The following is a 19,974-nucleotide window of genomic DNA, read 5'->3' on the forward strand; positions in this document are numbered from 1 at the left end:
ACTCAAGCAATATGTCAAACAACTAGTGTGCGGAAACTTAACACATGCTATAATATGAAATAGGTTAAACAACTATCTAAGCCATAACAAAATAAAACCACAGCAGATATAATAAAGGCAAAGATAGAGAGGAAGGAAGATGCAAACACAAAGACAACACGCGATGTGTTATCGAAGAGGAAACCGAAGTCCTCGGCGAAAAACCTCTCCGCCGCCCTCCAAGCGGTAATCAATCCACTAGAAAATACAGTTGGGATACAAGGACAGCAATAGACCCTCCAAGCCTAATCTACCCAGTGCACCTAAGCCCTCCAAGCTTCTTGCTCCAACGAGGTTGCGCCGAACCTTTTTCTTTTCTAGCTTCCCGGATTCCGCTACTAGACCGTAGCATCAACCAATGAAGATTGGCTCCTTCCTAACTGCTTCCCAGAACTCCAAACGACTATCTCACAGAGATGATAATGGTGAGAACCAGGTTTGGTATAATGCCTCCCAAGGATTTGACAATGGAGAGGAAGAGAGTGAGGGAATTTGAAGAGACTCTAAGGTATAGATTGTGGGTGAAACAATCTGGTTTTTCTTTAGGGTTTCTCTCTCAAAATTCTCTCTGGAAGCTCTCTTTCAATCGTGGGTTAAAGGGGTATTTATACTGGAGTGGAGAGGAATGTGAAACGTCAGGTTTTAGCAAAACAGGGGTGGCTCGCGGCTTGACCAAGTCACGAGATCCAGTCGCGAGTTAACTGTATGGCCAGTTGTCCTGTTTTGTCCTGTAGTGCTCCAGCTAGCATGACTGTTCATCTTCCAGCATGCTTGGCACGTGTGCAGCTTCTGGCGGCTTGCAGCCGCGAGTCCACCCGCGAGTCCCAGCCGCGACACTCTGTTTTCTTGCACACTCTTGAGCAATCTTCACTCTATCTCACTCACTACCCTTACAACAAACCCACCTAAATACAGGGTTATTAAATGCTGAATTACAAGCAAATTTGGCACGGAATAAAGCCAATTAGATGGTTGAATAAATTCAACCTTACAGATCCTTTGATCACTGAACTGATCCTTGACCCCTTTTGGTATGGATTTTTGGAAATTCTTTCTGCTTATTCATCAATTTGCTTACTTTGTGTATTTGTCTGTTGTTGAGTTTGTTAAATCTTTCCTTGAACATCTTGTTCTTATCATATGTCGTAATAATTATTTGTGTTATACTGCCTTAACCGCCTTAAAGGCACGTGATTCTTGTCTTTGGTATTTGGATAGTGGTTGTTCCAGGCATATGACAGGAAACAAAGTATTATTCAAGACCCTTTTTGAAGGAAAGATTGGGACAGTCACTTTTAGAGATGGAAGCGAATCTGTCATCAGAGGCATTGGAACTGTGGACATCCCAGGGTTACCGGTCTTTGAAGATATTTGGTATGTTGATGGACTAAAGGCAAATTTACTCAGCATCAGTTAAATTTGTGACAATAGACTAAATGTTCTCTTCACTAAGCATGAATGTGAGATACTTGATGGTGAAGGTGACTGTATGTGTGTTGGTGTACGAACAGCGGACAACTGTTATGGATTGACACCAAGCATAAGCAAAAAGTGTTTTAGTGCAAAGATTGATCAAGTTGATTTGTGGCATCAACGGCTGGGGCATGAAAGTCATAAGCAGTTAGAAAAGATTTCAAAATGTGATGCTGTTGTTGGTTTACCTAAGTTTGAGAAGATAGATAAGTGCATATGTGGACCATGTCAGATAAGTAAACAGATAAAATCTAAACACCCGACTGTGGCTAGTGTTCAAACTTCAAGACCTCTGGAATTACTGCACATTGATCTTATGGGTCCTGCTCGAGTTCAGAGTTTGGGAGGAAAGAAATATATTCTAGTGGTTGTGGATGACTTTACCAGATATACTTGGATTGTGCTCTTGAAAGATAAAGCTGAGGCTCCTGAGAAGATGATACATCTGTGTAAGAAATTGCAGATTGAAAAAGATACAGTGGTAGCCAGAATCAGAAGTGACCATGGAAGAGAATTTGAGAATACCAAGCTAGCTACTTTCTGCAATGAACAAGGCACACATCAAGAATTTTCATCACCCAAGACATCGCAACAAAATAGAATAGATGAACGAAAAAATAGGGTTGTTCAAGAGATGGCACGTTTGATGTTGCACAATAAAAAATTGCCAAAATCTTTCTGAGGAGAAGCAGTTAACACTGCTTGCCATACACTAAACCGGGTGTATTTCAGACCTGATTCCAAGAAGACTCCCTATGAACTCTGGAGAGGAAAGAAGCCAGTCGTCAAGTATTTCAAGATTTTTGGCAGTGATTGTTACATTCTACGTGATAGAGAGCACCTAGAGAAATTTGATGCCAAGAGTGACAAAGGATATTTTCTAGGGTACTCCTCTACTAGTAGGGCATATAGAGTGTATAATCTGAGAACCAAAACTGTCATGGAATCTTCAAATGTTGTGATCAATGATGAAGTATGTCCAAATGCACATCTAGAAAGTACTACTCAAGTTCAAGATAAGCCAGTGGAGGTTAATGACTCTCTCCCTGTTGATTATGTTGTGAAACATAGTGCTGAGGAGCTAATGGTGTTGAATGATGCAATATCTGTGCCATCAAGTCCTGAACCATCCACTCCAGTTCATGAGACTCAACAGGTTCAACATGAGTTTAGTCCTTCATCAGAACAGAGAGGTACATCCAGATCTCTGGTTAAAGGTCCTTCCTCTAGAGTAAGGCTTAATCATCCCTCCTCAAATATATTGGGAAGTCTGAATGACAACATGAGATTAAGGTCAAAAGCCTTAAGTGTAATTACACACTCATGCTATCTGTCCCAATTTGAACCGAAGAATGTAGATGAGACACTTCAAGATGCTGATTGGGTAAACTCTATGCATGAAGAACTTCATCAATTTGTTCGGAATGATGTGTGGGAATTAGTTCCTAAACCAAAGGGTGTGAATGTAATTGGAACTAAGTGGATCTTCAAGAACAAGTCAGATGAACATGGCACTGTCATCAGAAATAAATCAAGACTTGTTGCTCAAGGCTACACACAAGTAGAAGGGATTGAATTTGATAAGACCTTTGCTCCAGTAGCAAGATTGGAATCCATTAGGATATTGCTGGCTATAGCTAGTCATCTGAACTTCAAGTTATATCAAATGGATGTCAAAAGTGCTTTCTTGAATGGGATGCTGCAAGAAGAAGTTTATGTTGAACAACCTAAAGGATTTGTTGATCCTCACAGATCGGATGATGTATATGAGTTGAAGAGAGCTCTGTATGGTTTGAAACAAGCTCCACGGGCTTGGTATGATAGATTGACTGCATATCTTACTGAGCACAGCTTTAAAAGGGGATTTGCAGACACTACTCTCTTCATAAGAAAGGATAAGAACAGTTTTGTTGTAGCTCAAATTTATGTAGATGATATTGTTTTTGGTGCTACTAATGACTCTCTTGCTCATTCTTTTGCAGATGAAATGAAGGCGATGTTTGAAATGAGTATGGTTGGTGAACTATAATATTTCTTGGGATTACAGGTGAAGCAAACGGATTCAGGGATTTACATCAACCAAGCAAAATACGCAAAGAATCTAGTCAAGAGATTTGGACTGGACCATGCTGCCCATGCTAGAACACCAATGGCTGCCAATGCAAAATTAACAAATGATCCATCAGGTGAGTCTGTTGATGTTACATTATACAGAAGTATGATTGGATGTTTGTTGTATTTGACAGCTAGTTGGCCTGATATTGCATTTAGTGTTGGTGTTTGTTCTAGATTTTAGTCTAATCCTAAGGTTTCACACTTAAATGCTGTCAAAAGAATAATTAAATATGTTGCTGGAACTTGTGACTATGGATTATTTTATAGCAAAGAGTCTAATCTGTCTCTTGCTGGTTTTTCTGTTTCTGATTGGGTTGGTAATGCTGATGATAGAAAAAGCACCACTGGTGGATGTTTTTATGTTGGTGCTAATCTTGTTGCCTGGATGAGCAAAAAGCAAAATTCTATGTCCTTGTCTACTGCCGAGGCAGAATATATTGCTGCTGGAAGTTGTTGCTCACAACTTCTTTGGATGAAAAAGGTTCTAACTGATTATGGGATATCCCAAGATACCATGGTGGTTTACTGTGATAACTCTAGTGCTATTGACATATCTAAGAACCCTGTTCAACATTCCAAGACTAAGCACATAGAGATTAGGTATCACTTCATTAGGGATCTTGTTGAAAGAAAAATTGTATGTCTTGAGTATATTCCTACTGAGCGTCAGAATGCCGACATTTTTACCAAACCTCTTGATAGAAGTAAGTTTGAGACTCTTCGTCAAGTGATTGGTGTGATTCTATGTCCCTGATTTGTCTTTGTCCTCTTGGTCCTTGTGCTTCATTTGCTCTACCCTTTGTGACCATTGTTCTTTGGTTTTTTTTTTTTTTTTTTTTTTTTTTTTTTTTTTTTTTTTGTTTCTAGGATTTGCATAGCATAACATTCATGCATTTCATTCTAGGTGTTTTATTTTTTATTTATTTTTAAATAAAAATAAAAATAAAAATAAAAATAAAAATAAAAATAAAAAAAGAAAAAGGAAGCACATTTTGTTTTGCACTATTCTTCTTGGTTTTTGAGAACAAGGTTGGTCAATCTATTTTCACATAACATGTATTTTGTACCTTGTTTAGCTTTGATGAGCTTATTTATTGCACTTTACTAGTTGAAAATTTGTAGTGCATGTTGTGTGGGAAAGATGTTTATGGTTTTTGATTACTATGTCTTAATCTTGAAGTCACATGTTTTTAAATGTTGGACTTGAACTTTTAAAGAAAGGCATAAATAACCATCTCACCACTGTTCACTAGCCAATCATGAACACCTTAGTGCATATCATAAGATTTTGTGCTCGAGAAAGTGTAGCACATGCACAAAAAGAACATAAGGTGAAGCCTCAGTTAAACTTCTTAATTCTTAAAATCAAAATTGGTGTGTACTATTAGGCTTGATGCCAAACTCACATAACTTAAAATTGGAATGTATATTATGAGGCATAAATACAAGAAACTTACATGATTGTAAGCTTATGATCTAGGAGATGTGGGAGTTATATGATGTAACTCTTTAGGTGATAGTCTCTTTTAAATTCTTTGTGATGAATTTTGTAGATTTTGTGATTGATTGCTATTCACATATCACCTCACATGTATCTCAAGTTTTTGCTAGTTGCACACACTACACGAGTTACTCTTTGCTAAACATTGTACATGTTATTGTGTGTGTTTATGGTCTGACCAACCAAGTTATTGCAAATACTTTGAATTATGTGCAAACTTAATTTGTTGCTTGAAAATTTGTGGAGAATGCAAGAAATTTTGTTTTTGGGAATTTTGGGCTTAAAATTCTTGATTTGAAAATCATATCATCTCATACTCATGCATGTTTGTTCTTAAATTTCAATGCTTTGAGTTAAATCATCTTGTTTTTCAAAAATCTTGGTTTTCAAAAATTTTGTTTTTCCTCAAAAATATGGTGAGCCTCTACCTAATTCGATCGGTCCAATCCATTTTTTGACCGATCGAAATTTTTTAAATTTGAGAGAGGGAGTCTCTGTCTGTTTCGATCGATCGAGGTTGATTTTCGACCGATCGAAACTCGTGAATCAGGTTTTTAAAAAGACAGAATTGGACTTTTTCAAAGTTACTTTTCAAATAGTTTTCAACTTTTCTCTCTCTCTGCGTTGGCTCTAGGCTCCACCATCCATTTTTTGTCGTTTTCCTTCAAGTTTTTTGCAAGGTTTTTGTCCTTGGAGGCCAGTAAGTCCCTTTTGCCCTTCTTTGTCAAGTTTATTTTTTGATTTCATGCATTTTTCATGCATTATCATGGGTATTTTCGGCACTTTCAACATATTGGGGTTTTTCATGATTCGAACCAATTCTTGTGAAATTGATCAATGGGTTTTTGTGCTATGATGCTATAATGATGTTCCCTATAGTTTAATTTGATCAATTTTGTGGTTTTTGAAAAATTGAAAATTCTAGGTTTTTGAATTTGATTCGAATTGGGGATTTTGTCAAATTGGCTTAAATTGATGAAATTGGCTTATCCAATTGATGTATTTGGTCATTATTTTTGTTATTATATCATGTGTAATGATCAATTCGTCAATATTTTTCAAATTGATCAAGTGGTTTTCAAAATTTTGGGGTTTTTGTGTTAAAAATCTTAATGTTCAAGCCAATTTTGTAATTTGAACCTTTTGGACTTGTTCGGGATGCATTAGAACATGCATCATGACATTTAAACTTGTTCATGCATCATATAGATTTTTATTCTATATTCTGTTTTTGTGCTAACTTGCAGTCTGCCCTTGGTTTTGGTTTTATGTTTTTTGTTCTTTCGCTCTGTGTTTTGATCCTTATCTTAGCACCATGCCTAGGAAAACTAGAGCCCATAGGACCACTTCCACTTCCTCTGAGTCTCCCACTAGGGTTGCGCTGTTTAAGAATGATAAGTGTAGAGAAGCCTATGACACTTTGAACTGTAAGCGTAAGATTTGGTCTGAGCGAGCTGTTGTGTTAGATGCGCTTGTTCCAGCCATTAGGGCCAATTTTGAGTCTAGAGGTTAGTTGTCTCTCTTAGAGATAGATCATCCACCCCCGACCACCCTGATTAGAGAGTTCTTCTCGAACCTCTCTTGCCACATCTATGATTCCAACACCCTAGTTAGGATTTGGATACGAGGTGTAGAGTTCACCATTACCCCTCGGGTAGTGGCTGAGGCTCTTGGGGTGCCGGTTGTTCGAGATGCTGACTATCCCTATGATGAGTCACCCTCATTAGACGTTGTCATGTATTACATCACTGGGTCATCTATCCAGTGGGGTTTTGATCCTCGAATCACGTCCGCTGAGCTTACCGAGACGGCCTATCTCTTCTTTCGGATTGCGTGTCATTCCTTGTGGCCTATCTCTCACTTCCACACCATCCCTTTAGAGCGATGTGTGTTTTTGTATGCCTTTGTTTCTGGAGCCTCTATCAGTTTTACTCACTTGTTCCTTCGTTCTTTGAACGAGGTTCATAGGAGTTCTGCCGTAGGGCATGCACTGATTCATCCTATTTTCATTCTAGATGGTTTTCCATCTGGTGAGCCTATTCATGTGATTGCTCCCATAGGCGCCACCTTTCTTCGTCAGAGGGCTACTCAGTTGAGAGTTGCTCCTTCTCGTCCTAGAGGTGTGTCATCTAGTGGTGTTCCCCCTCCTTCCTCTTCTACAGGTACAGCTGCTGCTGAGACTTCAGGTGCTACTGCTGCTACTAATGTTCCTCCACTAACTGCTTCGGATGATTCAGACATTCGCCGCACGTTGGATCATGTCTTGACCGTTCAGGCGGCTCATGGACAGATTTTGGTGGACGTGCTTGATGAGATCTGTGCCTTGCGTGCGGAGTTGGCGCAGTTTAGACCACCTCCCTTTTGATGATGGATAGCTTGTTTGCCCTTTGGCATTCCGTCACAAAAAGGGGGAGTACCTTGTAGGGTTTTTGTTTTCAGGAGGAGTTTATTTGTTTTTGGTTGGAGCTTATGGAGTTTTAGATTATATCTAGGTGCTTCACTTTGTACTTATGCTTTTTTAGCTCTTACCTTGTTTTTGATGGGATATTCTTGTTAGGGGGAGTTTTATGTTTTGATTGGTACTTTATTTGTTTCTTGTTTCAAACTGCTTATTGATTTATATTTATGAGTTATTCATTGATATATGTCTTTATTTGTGTGTTGTTTAAAATCAAGAAGTTATTTTGTTTACTTGTATTGTTTCCACACATGCAGTTATGCATTTTGTTTAGTGTTTCAGGAAATATACAAGTTGATTCAATTAAGCTGCTGTTTACACTTGCAGCTGATGGATAGTAGTTAGGATTGAATTTGGTTTATGAGTATTATTTTGTAAAGGGCTTTTTTGTTTGGTAAACTTTGAGCTTCTAAGTTGTGTTTTGTCACGGATTGCCAAAGGGGGAGTTTGTTAGGTTCTAAAGTTTAGGATTTTATGTATTTAGAACTCTAATGTGTATTGTTGGCAAACCATGATCAAAACAATGTGTTTAGAAGTGTTTAAAGCTAGTTCAAAGTTGTGTGTCAATGTAAAGTTGGAATCGAGTTAAAGTAGGAAGCATTGTGCCTTTCGGTCTGGCTCGATCGATCGAAAGACAGGCTCGATCGATCGAAGCTTGGGCAGAATGATTTTCTGCAGATTCGTCCAACTCAGCCCTAGTTGTTTTAAAACGTTTTTAGGGTTTCTCATTTGTCCTAAGTATAAAAGGCAAACCCTATCCACATTTTAGAGTTGCTCATATTTACGGTTTGTGTAAATCTCTTGTGAGATCTAGAGGAGTTTTCTTTTACACAAACTTAGGGTTTTTAAGGAGAAGATTTATCTACTCCTTGATGATCAATTCAGTTGCTGCCATTGAAGCTTAAAGAAAACACAAGCGGGTGTGCTTGTAGCTGGTGGTGAATCCAAGAAAGGAGTCTGTGGATTCGGAGCTTGCATGTGGTCGTGTCAGTAAGTTCTACTGGTTGGTAGCAATAAGAAGTCGAGCATGGGGGCTTGTAAGTCTTATTGTATGAACTTCGATTCTTTCAAGATAGTGGATTCAAGTTTACCTTGAGGATAGCTAGGTCAAATCCTCCCCAGGTTTTTACCGGTTTGGTTTCCTGGGTGATCATATCTTTGTCTTATTTATTTTCCGCTACTTTGCATGATTTGATCTTTTATATTGTCATAACCTAGACTTGTTTAATTGGACTAAGTAACAACTTGGCTAATTACCTAAGTTTAATCAATTGTTTAAGGGGTCTAAAAACTATCAACATAAAATCCTAAGACTTTAGAACCTAACAGAAATTTCTACAGGAAATTGATCCAATGGTTTCCTATAAACTAATTTTCATGTAAGAATAGCGAGTTTGTCATGTTGATAATTTCATCTTGCATGATGATAACTTCATCTTGTACTCTTCATGCATATTAAGTCCTAAAACACTTGTCACAACTGCTATAAAGCTATTTTTGGACAATTGATGCCTAGATGAAGATGTTCAGCATTATATTTGTGACAGATGAGAAAGGCATAGTGATTGTGAGTAAAACACAATGATTCCATCAAAAGAGGGATTTTTCTTGGAACATAGTTTTCCCTCCAACTCACCATATGGCATTCAACTGATCATCCACACGATTTAAATTTAATAGTCAAGTTACTTGATTAGATATAGCTTAACATGTCATGTGATTAAAGTACATGTGTTTAATCATCTAAATGCCATGTAATTGGTTGGAGGAGATTTCTTCAAACCAATTTAAAGGAAAACTATTATTTTACTTGGAACCCTCATGTTTTGCTTTTAGCAACAGACCTTTGTATAGAGTACCTGGCAATTGAAAGGGTGAGATACTAGCCCCATGAAATATGAATTGGCTATACTGATGCCCACCAGAAATCTATAGCATCATGTCTATACACAAAATTCCAGTTTGTACCTCACAAAAGTGAAAAGTCTAATAATGTCGAGAGAATCTAGTTCCTGTTCATTAAAGAGCACATATTTAGCATTCAAAAATCCAATCAAATGTATGGTTTGCTGCTTACAGAATCTAGTTATGGACATCAGATGTTGTTAGATTTCACATACGTTGTTGCAAAATGACTTGAAATATCTATATCATAATAATACCATGTAAGATGCATTTCAATTTTATTCACTAATCATCAAGCCCTGTATATGTTAAGGAAGCAGTATTGAGAAGCAAATTCAGAACACATTCTGGCAATTTAAGAAACTCTTTTTAGCAATCAAATAAGCTTTACACAACTATCTCTAGAAGCTTAATATGTCAGAAAGCACCACAAATAGTTCCTATTCAATTTAGAGTGCATAATAGCTCCCCTAACTTTCAAATACATAATCTTAAAGGCCATTGTCATTCAATTTTATAGAGAAAAATATAGAAGGGTTCCAACTTGGGAGCCCTATAAGAATTAGAGTCTAAAAGTTCATTTTAAGATTAAGTTTCATATTCTTCCAAGAAGAGAAAAAATGATTATGAGGAGATAGAAATAGGGATTTACCACCAAACTATGGATTACACGGCCAAACTGTCATGGATTTCAATAATAAATTTTTCTATTTTATCTACAAAGCAACTATATGGGAAATTAGGGAAAAAGGTAGCCAAACCTTTTGGATTTTCTTTTTTCCTCTGTCTGTTGGTCTGGAACGGAACATGCAAACAGTTAAAAAGTGGGCCAAATCATCAGAGAGAGTATTCGAAAGAGGGAAATTAACCACGCTATTCTGACCTTGTGTGTATGGAGTTGCAGAAAAGAAACGGAACAGGGCGGAAGAGCAAGTCTCAATTACAGTGACTTTGAAGTTTTCATTGGGAAGTGATGCGGCTTATTTCACTAACACAATCATTCCGATTCCGAAATCTAGAATGTGAACAATTGAGGGAGAAATACATTGAAACCGGAACATTCAAAGTAGAGTACTAACACCACCAATAAATAAAAGCAATATATTCATCCAAAGAGCAAATTATAAACCCTAGATCCAACAAAAACGAAAAAAAATCAAAGTAGATCTAAGCAATCTGGAATCTGATCAATTCGAAATTGGTACCTAGTTGAACTTGAGGGCGTGCAGATGAGAATGTCAAACTGAAAAGAGAAGAGAAAAACTTAATTAAAATACCAAAATCGAAAACAATCCAAACAAAATATCAAAACCTAATCATAATTAATAAACAAACTTAAATCGAAGATAAAAACTCAGCGGTGAAAGAAATTAACGAACAGTTAGATGAAGAAATCTGACAAGAAAGTGAGAGACTTCTTTTCATTCTTGATTGCAAACCGTGGAAATATGTCAATGGGCTTCTGTTTTTTCTTTTTCATCGGCAGGGAAAATCTTTTCTTTTGGCCGTTTATGTTAACAAATGGAAAGAATGGATGATTGTGTGTTTTGGGTTTCAGTTTTTAGAGCGTGCAGTTTTTGATCTCTCAATCTCTCGATCCTTCTGCATTCTCTGCCTCTCTATTTCTCTGTCTCTCAGTCTCTCTTTCTCCTTTTTTTTCTCCGTGTTGCTATCTTCCTTTTTTCTGTCTTAAGCTGTTAATTTCCTTTTATACCAAGAGGGGTTCCAAACAGTGTTTTACCGTAGCGAAAAATTATAATTTATCGCTTTTAAACGGTGTTATAGCATTGTCAAACAATATAATGTATCGCTTTTTAAAGTGGAACATGCCTGAATTTTGGATAGGCACTTATCCTATTTGTTACCACCTCCTTAATTGTAGGAATCCACTTTCTCTCAGCTTCTGCTATTATATAGATATAGATATAGATTATATATATATGGATATAGATTAATTTATGTAATCATGTGATGCAATAAGAAGTGGTTAATAAAAAGTCAAAAGGTACCTATTGACTGAAAATGTGCCTATTGGTAAAAAAAAAATGCTTATTAACCGAAAAGATGTCTATTGAAAAATGAAAAGTCACAACTATTCGGTGTTTTTAAATGTATATGTGGCATTAATTTATGTAGCCACGAGGCACAATGAAGAGTGATCAACAAAAAGTCAAACGTTTTGGCTATTAGTTATTATATAGATATGAATAAAACAAAAAATTCCTTACTGCTGCTGCTGATGCAGTCTCAGCACTACAACGAACTCTAACAGTTTTCCTTTGTTCTTGTTGTCTGCTGCGCTCCAGCCTCCAGTCAAGTGAATCAACGACTGGCGACCTCCAGACTAGTGGCCAGTAGACTAGTGGTAATGTGGTATATCTCTGTTTCTTTGTATTCAGTTTTATATTTTGCCGAGATCTCTATCTATTTGGATGAAAAAGACTATATTTTACATTTTTTTAAGTGAAAAAAATGGCTATATAAATATAATTAGTATTTAAAATTTAATATTCAAGTTTTACTATATATATATATATATATAGATGTAATTTAATGAGAAACCAATCTACAATTGATACATATTTTAAGAAGAAAAAAAAAGTTTTAAATTTGGAGAATACAATACAGTTCTCTATCTAGCTAGAATAAGAATATTGATGTTGAGCCCCTATACTAGCTCAAATATATGAATATAAGGAATGTTGCTTTCTTTGAATGTGATATTGGAATGAGTTTTTGAGTGATTGTTTAAACGCATATATAAAAATATAAAAACAAAAATACTAAAAAATTAGTTAAAGATAAATCATAAATAGTCTTAGTACCATGAATGACCCTAGAACACAAGCTTAGTGAGTTAAAGTTAACTTATATAATTTTTTTTTTCTTTTTACTTAAGATTATGGTTTTATTTACTTGGCCCCCCTAAGAAAAATTCCTGACTCCGTCACTGATTATCTCAACTATTCACACGACAGATTCTAAGTGTTGAAAAAAAGTCATGAGTGTAAAAGTAATAAATAATCATTCACAATTTGCCACATCAGATATAGTTTATTTATATAGTATTAAAATTTTGAAGTTACTCTTTCATAGCCGGCTAGGCATTTTCAAGACTCGGACCAGAAATCCAACATCATGTTGGCCATGCCAAATTAGAGGCTCCTTGGCTCGAATATACGAGCTGTGCTCTCTCCAGTTCTAGGACTTGGGGCGAAACTCATAATAGAAATGATTGCCTATCTTCGCTCCTTTTTCCTATGTGTTTGCCTTTCTATACTCCGTAGCTCCAACTTGTCAAGTGCTTTCTTTGCTGAGAATGACTTTGTGGACAAAGAGAAAGGCACTTCACCTTTGCTTCACTTAAAAAAAACACGTCCTATAGCCGCGTTTTCAAAACGCGTCCTAGAAACAAGAAGCTTCTTTGTTTTCTTTTCTTTTTATATGAGAGTGACAAAACCATATCAAGTTCTGAACAGCTAGTGCAATAAGAGAAGTGTGTCAAATAATTCAAAACACAAGCCAGCACAGAGTCAACAATTCAACGTGTCAATAATTATAAGCTAAATAGACTTGATTCTCCCTAGAACCAAACATCCCAAAGCTCGATGATCTAGTAGCGGTAGCTCTCCACAGCTCCAACTCCATGATCATCACTGGATTACTAAGTCAGTGCATACATGTTCTCTTGATTTATTTGACGCTCTATTATTGCCCCAGTTGTGACAATATTGCCGTCAGATACAAGCCCTGCTTAATGCATTTTGATTTTTGAGGCTAAGGGTAGAAAGTTTTGGGCCTGTTGCTTTCTCCGTCCCTCCTTCGTCAGTGGCGACAGCCAACAACTTTTAGCTAGGCATTTTTCTTATATTTTAATTTTAATTAGAATTTTTTTTTTGGTAACCAAATAATATTTATTTAACCTTTCTTTTTTTTTAGAAATAATTACAACGTGCTGCTAACCCCGCAACTCGAACCCTTTCCCCCCTAGACCCCAAGCACTTTCTGCATGTAAAGATGCCAATTCAGCTACAATTTTTACTGCTTTCTAAAAAATAACACATACACATGTCAAACACCAAATTCTATTTTTTCACATATGAAAATATGTTATTAAAAACATAATACCAAATATATTTTTTACATTACGAGTACTATAAACACATATTTTCACAGTACTTTTAATTTATACTATAATTTTTACATTATTTTGATCAATAATACTTGAACACCACTAAAACAGCACTATATATGTGCTTGGTAGGTCAAGTGGAAATCTTCTTTTATTTTTCTTTTATCAACCAGTAGCCACGCCTAACCGATGAAACAAAGTTAATGGTGGTCCTGGTAATAGTTGCAGCACTTTTCCACTAGCCTTGCAATGTATTCACATCTGTGATATTCAAAACATACATAAACAACTGTTTGTCCTGAAGCTCAAATTGATACCAACATATAAATAAGTAGAGTTCTTAACTTTAGATAAGAGTGCAGAATGAAAATATGATTGGAATATGAGATCACTTACTGTATCATCATGATAATCTCAAATGTTCAAGTAAATAGAAGGATTAATTAGGCCCTAACTACTGCTATTTCCACCACTTGTTGCTCCGTTTGAGTTGGCAGTAGCATGGGAGATCTATGGAATGCTCTGGAAGTTGCTCTATGCAGTGATTGGATACTATTTTGGAACCAACCACCCAATATGTTGAATGCTTGAGAAGTAAACCGTTTGATTGATTGGAAAGTTTGTTCAAACCACCAGAGAATCAGTTGGCGTGACTCGAAAAGTAATTGTACAAACATGCATATACATAACACGAGGATAAACCATCCAAAGGGAGGTACAAGGATCATCAGCAACAAATCACATGCAAAAGCTCCAGAAATAAAACACACGCCTGAGTATAGGGAGGTAGCTTGCGTTGGAAGTTGGTTGGCTTATCCCTGCCAATGCTAGAGTGTAAAGAAATACAACTATGATAAAAAGCAACATGATTGCACCATGTGTTTCAAACGGGTTGCCAGATTTTTGACAATTAACTTGGAGTGTAAGCAGCAATGTAATGAGAAAGCCGAAAATAGTATGGATTGTGGTGCAGGAAAATAAAATTGCAAAAAGGAAGTAGCAGTGTCTTAAATTCAGTTGAATGTGCCAAAGATATAGTTTGTTAATAAACTTCCAATAAAAATGCCAGGTTTGTCTTGATATATGATATGACAAAAACTCAATATTATATAAACCATGATGAACAGTTTTTACTAAACAGAAAATGATCTTGCAGGTAAGTTGTTGACACACTTTCTTGTTTGTTCAAACTTAGTCATGAAAAGAAATTATTAAAAATATGATGGACTAGGATTCACGGTCATATATATAGAAAAATGTATAACATAAACTAACGCAAAGAGATTTGAACTAACCCTTCGGAACGAAGATTGTTGCCATCCATTCTGGACTCTTTGAGTTGTCTCTTTCCCATGCGTGTTCCTCTTTGCTATGTGTTTGCCTTTCTATACTTAGCACTAGTAGTTCCAACTTGTCAAGCGCCATTATCTGCTGAGATGAGAGTGACCCTGTTGACGAAAACAAAGGCCCGTCACCTTTGCCGGCCCTAGACATTTTGGCCCTTATGCAAGAACTAAAATAGGGCCTTTTTATATTTATGTATTAATTAAATTAATATTTATTTTATATTTTTATATTATAATATAGACAAAATTTAGTTACAAAATTAGTTGTAACTTTAGGTTACAACCCTATTTAATAAAATAAACATTACTATATATTTTGAAAATCTAAGCGTTGAATTGCATATTTTTTACGCTCTTAATACACATATCAAAATTTTTGTCAATCGGATATTATTTATTATATGATCTATACGCTTATATTTTATGCATAATTTTAAACTACAATAACTTACAATTTAAATAATTTATTGATAATGTAGCTATTGATCTTTAATTTTTTTTTTTATAAATTTTGCAAGTATGAAAGTTATAAGAAGAAGATATAATCCAATAGTGGATTTGTCAAAATTCACTTCCATTATGAAGAGGGAGTATTCAGTCCATAACCAAGACACAAAAGCCATAGGGACAAGTGAAAATAAGAAGAAAAAAATTCAGGATGCCATTCCAAACACGTTTTCAACGAAGGAAGCTACTTCCCAGCCCTGCCAAGGACAATGATTATCATAAGCTGGAACTACCGGGGGCTTGGGAACCAGCATGCAGTGAATGCCCTCTCTCACCTAGTGGGGGAAAAATCTCCCAAAGTTTTGTTCTTATGGAGACAAAACAAACCGTTGAGGAAATGAGACGTTTTTAGAATGACTTACACTTTGATTCTATGTTGGTTGTTCCATGTCTAGAGAGAAGGGGTGGCTTGGCAATGTTATGGAAGGCAGATGTGGACTTGCATATACAAACATACACCCAAAATCACATTGATGAACTAATCCTCACAAATCCAACATCTCCATGGTGCATCACAGGGTTTTATGGGAAACCAAAAGAACACCTTAGGCATGAAACGTGGACTTTATTAAAACATATAAGCACACGAAATTCAGCACCATGGTTGTGTATCAGAGATTATAATGAGATTTTGTCATCTGAGGAAAAAGAAGGCCGCCTACCTAGACCAGAGCACCTTATGCAGAATTTTAGAAGTACATTGTTGTATTGTGGTTTAATTGATATGGGTTTTACAGGAAATATGTTCACATGGGAAAATGGACGAAAGGGAGAAGTGTTTGTGCAAGAAAGACTTGATCAAGCATGTGCAACATTGGAGTAGTGTGAACTTTTTCCTCATAGCAGGGTAACACACCTCACCGCCTCATACTCAGACCATGTGCCAATCTTGCTCAATACCCAGGTGGAGAGACACACAAAGTGGCCAAGGAAGATCCCAAAGTGATTTGAAGAGAAGTGGGTGACCCACCCACAATGTGAGGAAATAGTCCAACAAGCTTGGACAAATATGCAAGCCACGAGTAGCCCCATGTATGTCTTTTTTGAGAAAATCAAGCATTGCCGAATGGTCTTGGTTGATTGGAGCAGAAGTGCATTTGGTTACTCCAAAAATAGAATAAGGGATAAACACCAAGAGCTTGCAAGAAACAATGGGGCCGAAAATTTGCATGAGATCCAAAGGGTGAAGGAGGAGATAAATTCCATGCTATACAATGAGGAATTGCATTGGCGCCAACGATCAAGATCCATAAGGTTGGAGGCGGGGGACAAAAACACTAAGTTCTTTCACCAAAGAGCTAGCCAAAGGAGAAGAAAAAATAATATTTTGGCAGTGGCATGAAACTGAGGAGGGTATAGCAAGAGTGGCTGAGGATAATTTCCAGGAATTATTCACAACATCAAACCCATCCACAACTTAACCTATGGTGGAGAAGGTGGATAGGGTGGTCACACCATTGATGAACCAGCAATTGCTCCAACCTTATACAGCAGAAGAGGTAAAGCAAGCACTATTTCAGATGCACCCTTCAAAGTCCCTGGGACCTGATGGTATGTCCCCCTTTTTTTCCAAAAATTTTGGCATGTGGTGGGGGGTGATGTTACAAATGCAGTGTTGTCTTTTTTACATTTAGGTCACTTTTTGCGTAAAATGAATTATACCCATATTGTTCTAATCCCAAAAAAGAATGAACCCATGTATATGGCTGATTTTCATCCTATAAGCTTGGAAAATGTAATTTCTAGGATTGTTTCAAAGGTCATGGCGAATAGGCTAAAATTTATTTTGCCCAATGTAATATCTAATAATCAAAGTGCCTTTGTGCTTGGAAGACAAATCACTGATAATACATCTGTAGCTTTTGAGATTTTATATAGGATGCGAAATAAAAGAATTGGAAAAAAGGGGTAGATGGCGGTGAAGCTAGACACTAGTAAAGCTTATGACTGGGTGGAGTGGAACTTTCTTCGTCAAATGATGATTAGGTTGGGATTTGATGAAAGGTGGGTCGAACTGGCCATGGAAATAGTGAGAAGAGCCACGTACTCAATTTTGATTAATGGGGAGCTGAAGGGTTTTGTCCAACCATCAAGAGGTATAAAGCAAGGAGATCTGCTCTCACCACACCTATTCCTATTGTGTGTGGAAGGGTTATCAGGAATGATGAAGAAGGCATCAGAAACCAGGCAATTACATAGAGTGATATCTTGTTGAGGTGGGGTTCATGTATCTCATCTCTTCTTTGTAGATGACTGCTTGTTATTCTGTGAAGCATCAATGGAGGAGGGTCATCAACTCCTAGACATATTGAGTAGATATAAGGCTGCCTCAGGTCAAGCAATTAATAGACAGAAGACATCTCTATTTTTTAGTAGAAATACTAAACCGGAGGTGAAAGATGCTATAAAGAATATGTTGGGTATAAGGATTATGAATAACTATGAGAAGTATCTTAGGCTACCAATGGTGGGGGGACAATCAAAGGTAGCTACTTTTAAAGAGTTGCAGGAACGAATAACCAAAAGGGTTATGGGTTAGAAGGAAATATTCATCTCAAAAGCCGAGAGGAAGGTTTTGATCAAGATAATTGCCCAAGCCATTCCTACCTACTCAATGAGAATTTTTAAGATTCCAAAGGTAGTGGGGGACTCAATAAACTTAACCTTGGCAAAATATTATTGGGGACAAACAAAGGATGAAAGGAAAATACACTGGATAAATTGGAAGAAGTTGTGTACACAAAAAGAAAAAGGAGGTATGGGGTTCCAAGATATACAAGCTTTTAACTTAGCTATGCTAGCCAAGCAAGCATGGCATTTGCTGCACTACACGCACTCCCTATTTTACTATGTTTATAAGGCAAGGTATTTTCCAAACTGCTCATTCTTGGAGGCTGAATTGGGTCATAAACCATCCTTTGTTTGAAGGAGTCTAATTGCTGCAAGAGAAGTTGTTGTAAGGGGATCAAGGTGGAGAGTGGGTGATGGAAGCCGAATTCTGGTTTCGTCTTCAAACTGGCTACCACACAGACCTGTCTTCAGTGGGGATGTGGACAACACGTTAAGGGTGGCTGACCTTATTAATAGGGATACCTAGTAGTGGGATAGGAGGAAGATTGAGGACAATTTTGCACCAAGGACTAGACTGGATATCTTGGCAATCCCTCTTTGTCGTAACTGGTCCAAGGACAGCCTCGTTTGGAAGGAAAACAGCAAGCATGAATTCACGATGAAAACAGCGTACAAGGTGGCTATGCAACTTCGCCAGCAAATGGATATTGAGCACTCATGGGCACAAGAAGATAGAAAATGGTGGAAGATAATTTGGGCAATGAATGTACCACCAAAGGTGAAATCTTTCATGTGGAGGGCATGCTCAAATATACTAACTACACAGGAAAATCTTCGGCGAAGGAAGGTACAGGTGGATGAGAGATGTGAGTTGTGTTGTCAACAAGCAGAAACATGCACCCACTTGTTGTGGGAATGTCCATTTACTAGAAATGTATGGGCAATGGTGAGGGCAAGAGTGCAAAAGTGCAGCAATGAGGTTCAGGATTTTTTCCATCTGTTTCGGATGATGGGGAGGAAACTGACAAAAGAAGAGATGGAGAAATGGGCGACCCTATTGTGGCCAGTTTGGAATGCAAGAAACAAGCTATACTTTGAGAAAATTCAAAAACACCCCAAGGTAATCATGGAGGGAGGGCTAGCAATATTAGAGATTTACCAAAGGTTGTCTGCTACTCAAGATGTGGTCTAACACACAGGTTCGGCTTGACCGTACCAACCTCTGTTTGTATTACTAGGAAATAGGGGATTTTCTTTTTGTGCTTTTGTCATATTTTGGGGAAGAAGGTTTTAGTTTGTATGGTCCCTGTTCTCTTTTGTTATACATGACTTATACTATCAATCAATAAAATTCTATTGGTTTTATCTCAAAAAAAAAAAAAGTAAGGTTGTAGCCTAAGGCTACAACCAATTTTGTAGCTAAATTTTGTCCATAATATATTTCATTTAAAATCTTTTTTTCTTGCCTTTTGAGATGCAAATTGACTAATTAAATTTTTGTATTCAAGTTCTTCTAACATCTCATTTTCAATCAATAATATAGCTAATCCACTTAATCTTTCTTGAGACATTGTCAATCTTAGATATGATTTTATTAATTTTAATTTTGAAAACTTCTTTATGCAGAAGCAACTATAACAAGTATTGTTAGTAAAATTCTATAAGCAATGCATGTATTTGGAAATGAATCTAACATTTTTATACAATTTAATATGTCAATTGGAGATATTCTTTTACCTGTAAAATTTCTTTTAAAATTTTTAACTCTAAAAATAAATCTAAGCCATTAATATCATAATAAACATCAGGTTTAAGAAAAGATTCAAGTTTAAGACAGTATTTTTGCAAATTATCATCATCTAGCTAAGAGAGAGAGGTGGAGAAAAAGAGAGTGAGAGAGAAAATGTATGGTAATCTTTTAGGCTGG

At 36.7% G+C, this 19,974-nt stretch overlaps 1 protein-coding gene across 1 annotated transcript; it reads left to right on the forward strand.

The window, feature by feature from the left end:
* The first annotated feature begins 17,388 nt into the window (after positions 1-17,388).
* On the forward strand, positions 17,389-18,015 carry LOC126691434 (uncharacterized). Its single transcript, XM_050386485.1, has 2 exons — positions 17,389-17,572; positions 17,726-18,015. The coding sequence occupies exons 1-2, from the start codon at positions 17,389-17,391 to the stop codon at positions 18,013-18,015; spliced, it is 474 nt and encodes a 157-aa protein (XP_050242442.1).
* The last annotated feature ends 1,959 nt before the right edge of the window (positions 18,016-19,974 follow it).

The sequence above is a fragment of the Quercus robur genome, chromosome 7 (assembly GCF_932294415.1).
Source record: "Quercus robur chromosome 7, dhQueRobu3.1, whole genome shotgun sequence".
NCBI classification, from domain to species: Eukaryota; Viridiplantae; Streptophyta; class Magnoliopsida; order Fagales; family Fagaceae; genus Quercus; species Quercus robur.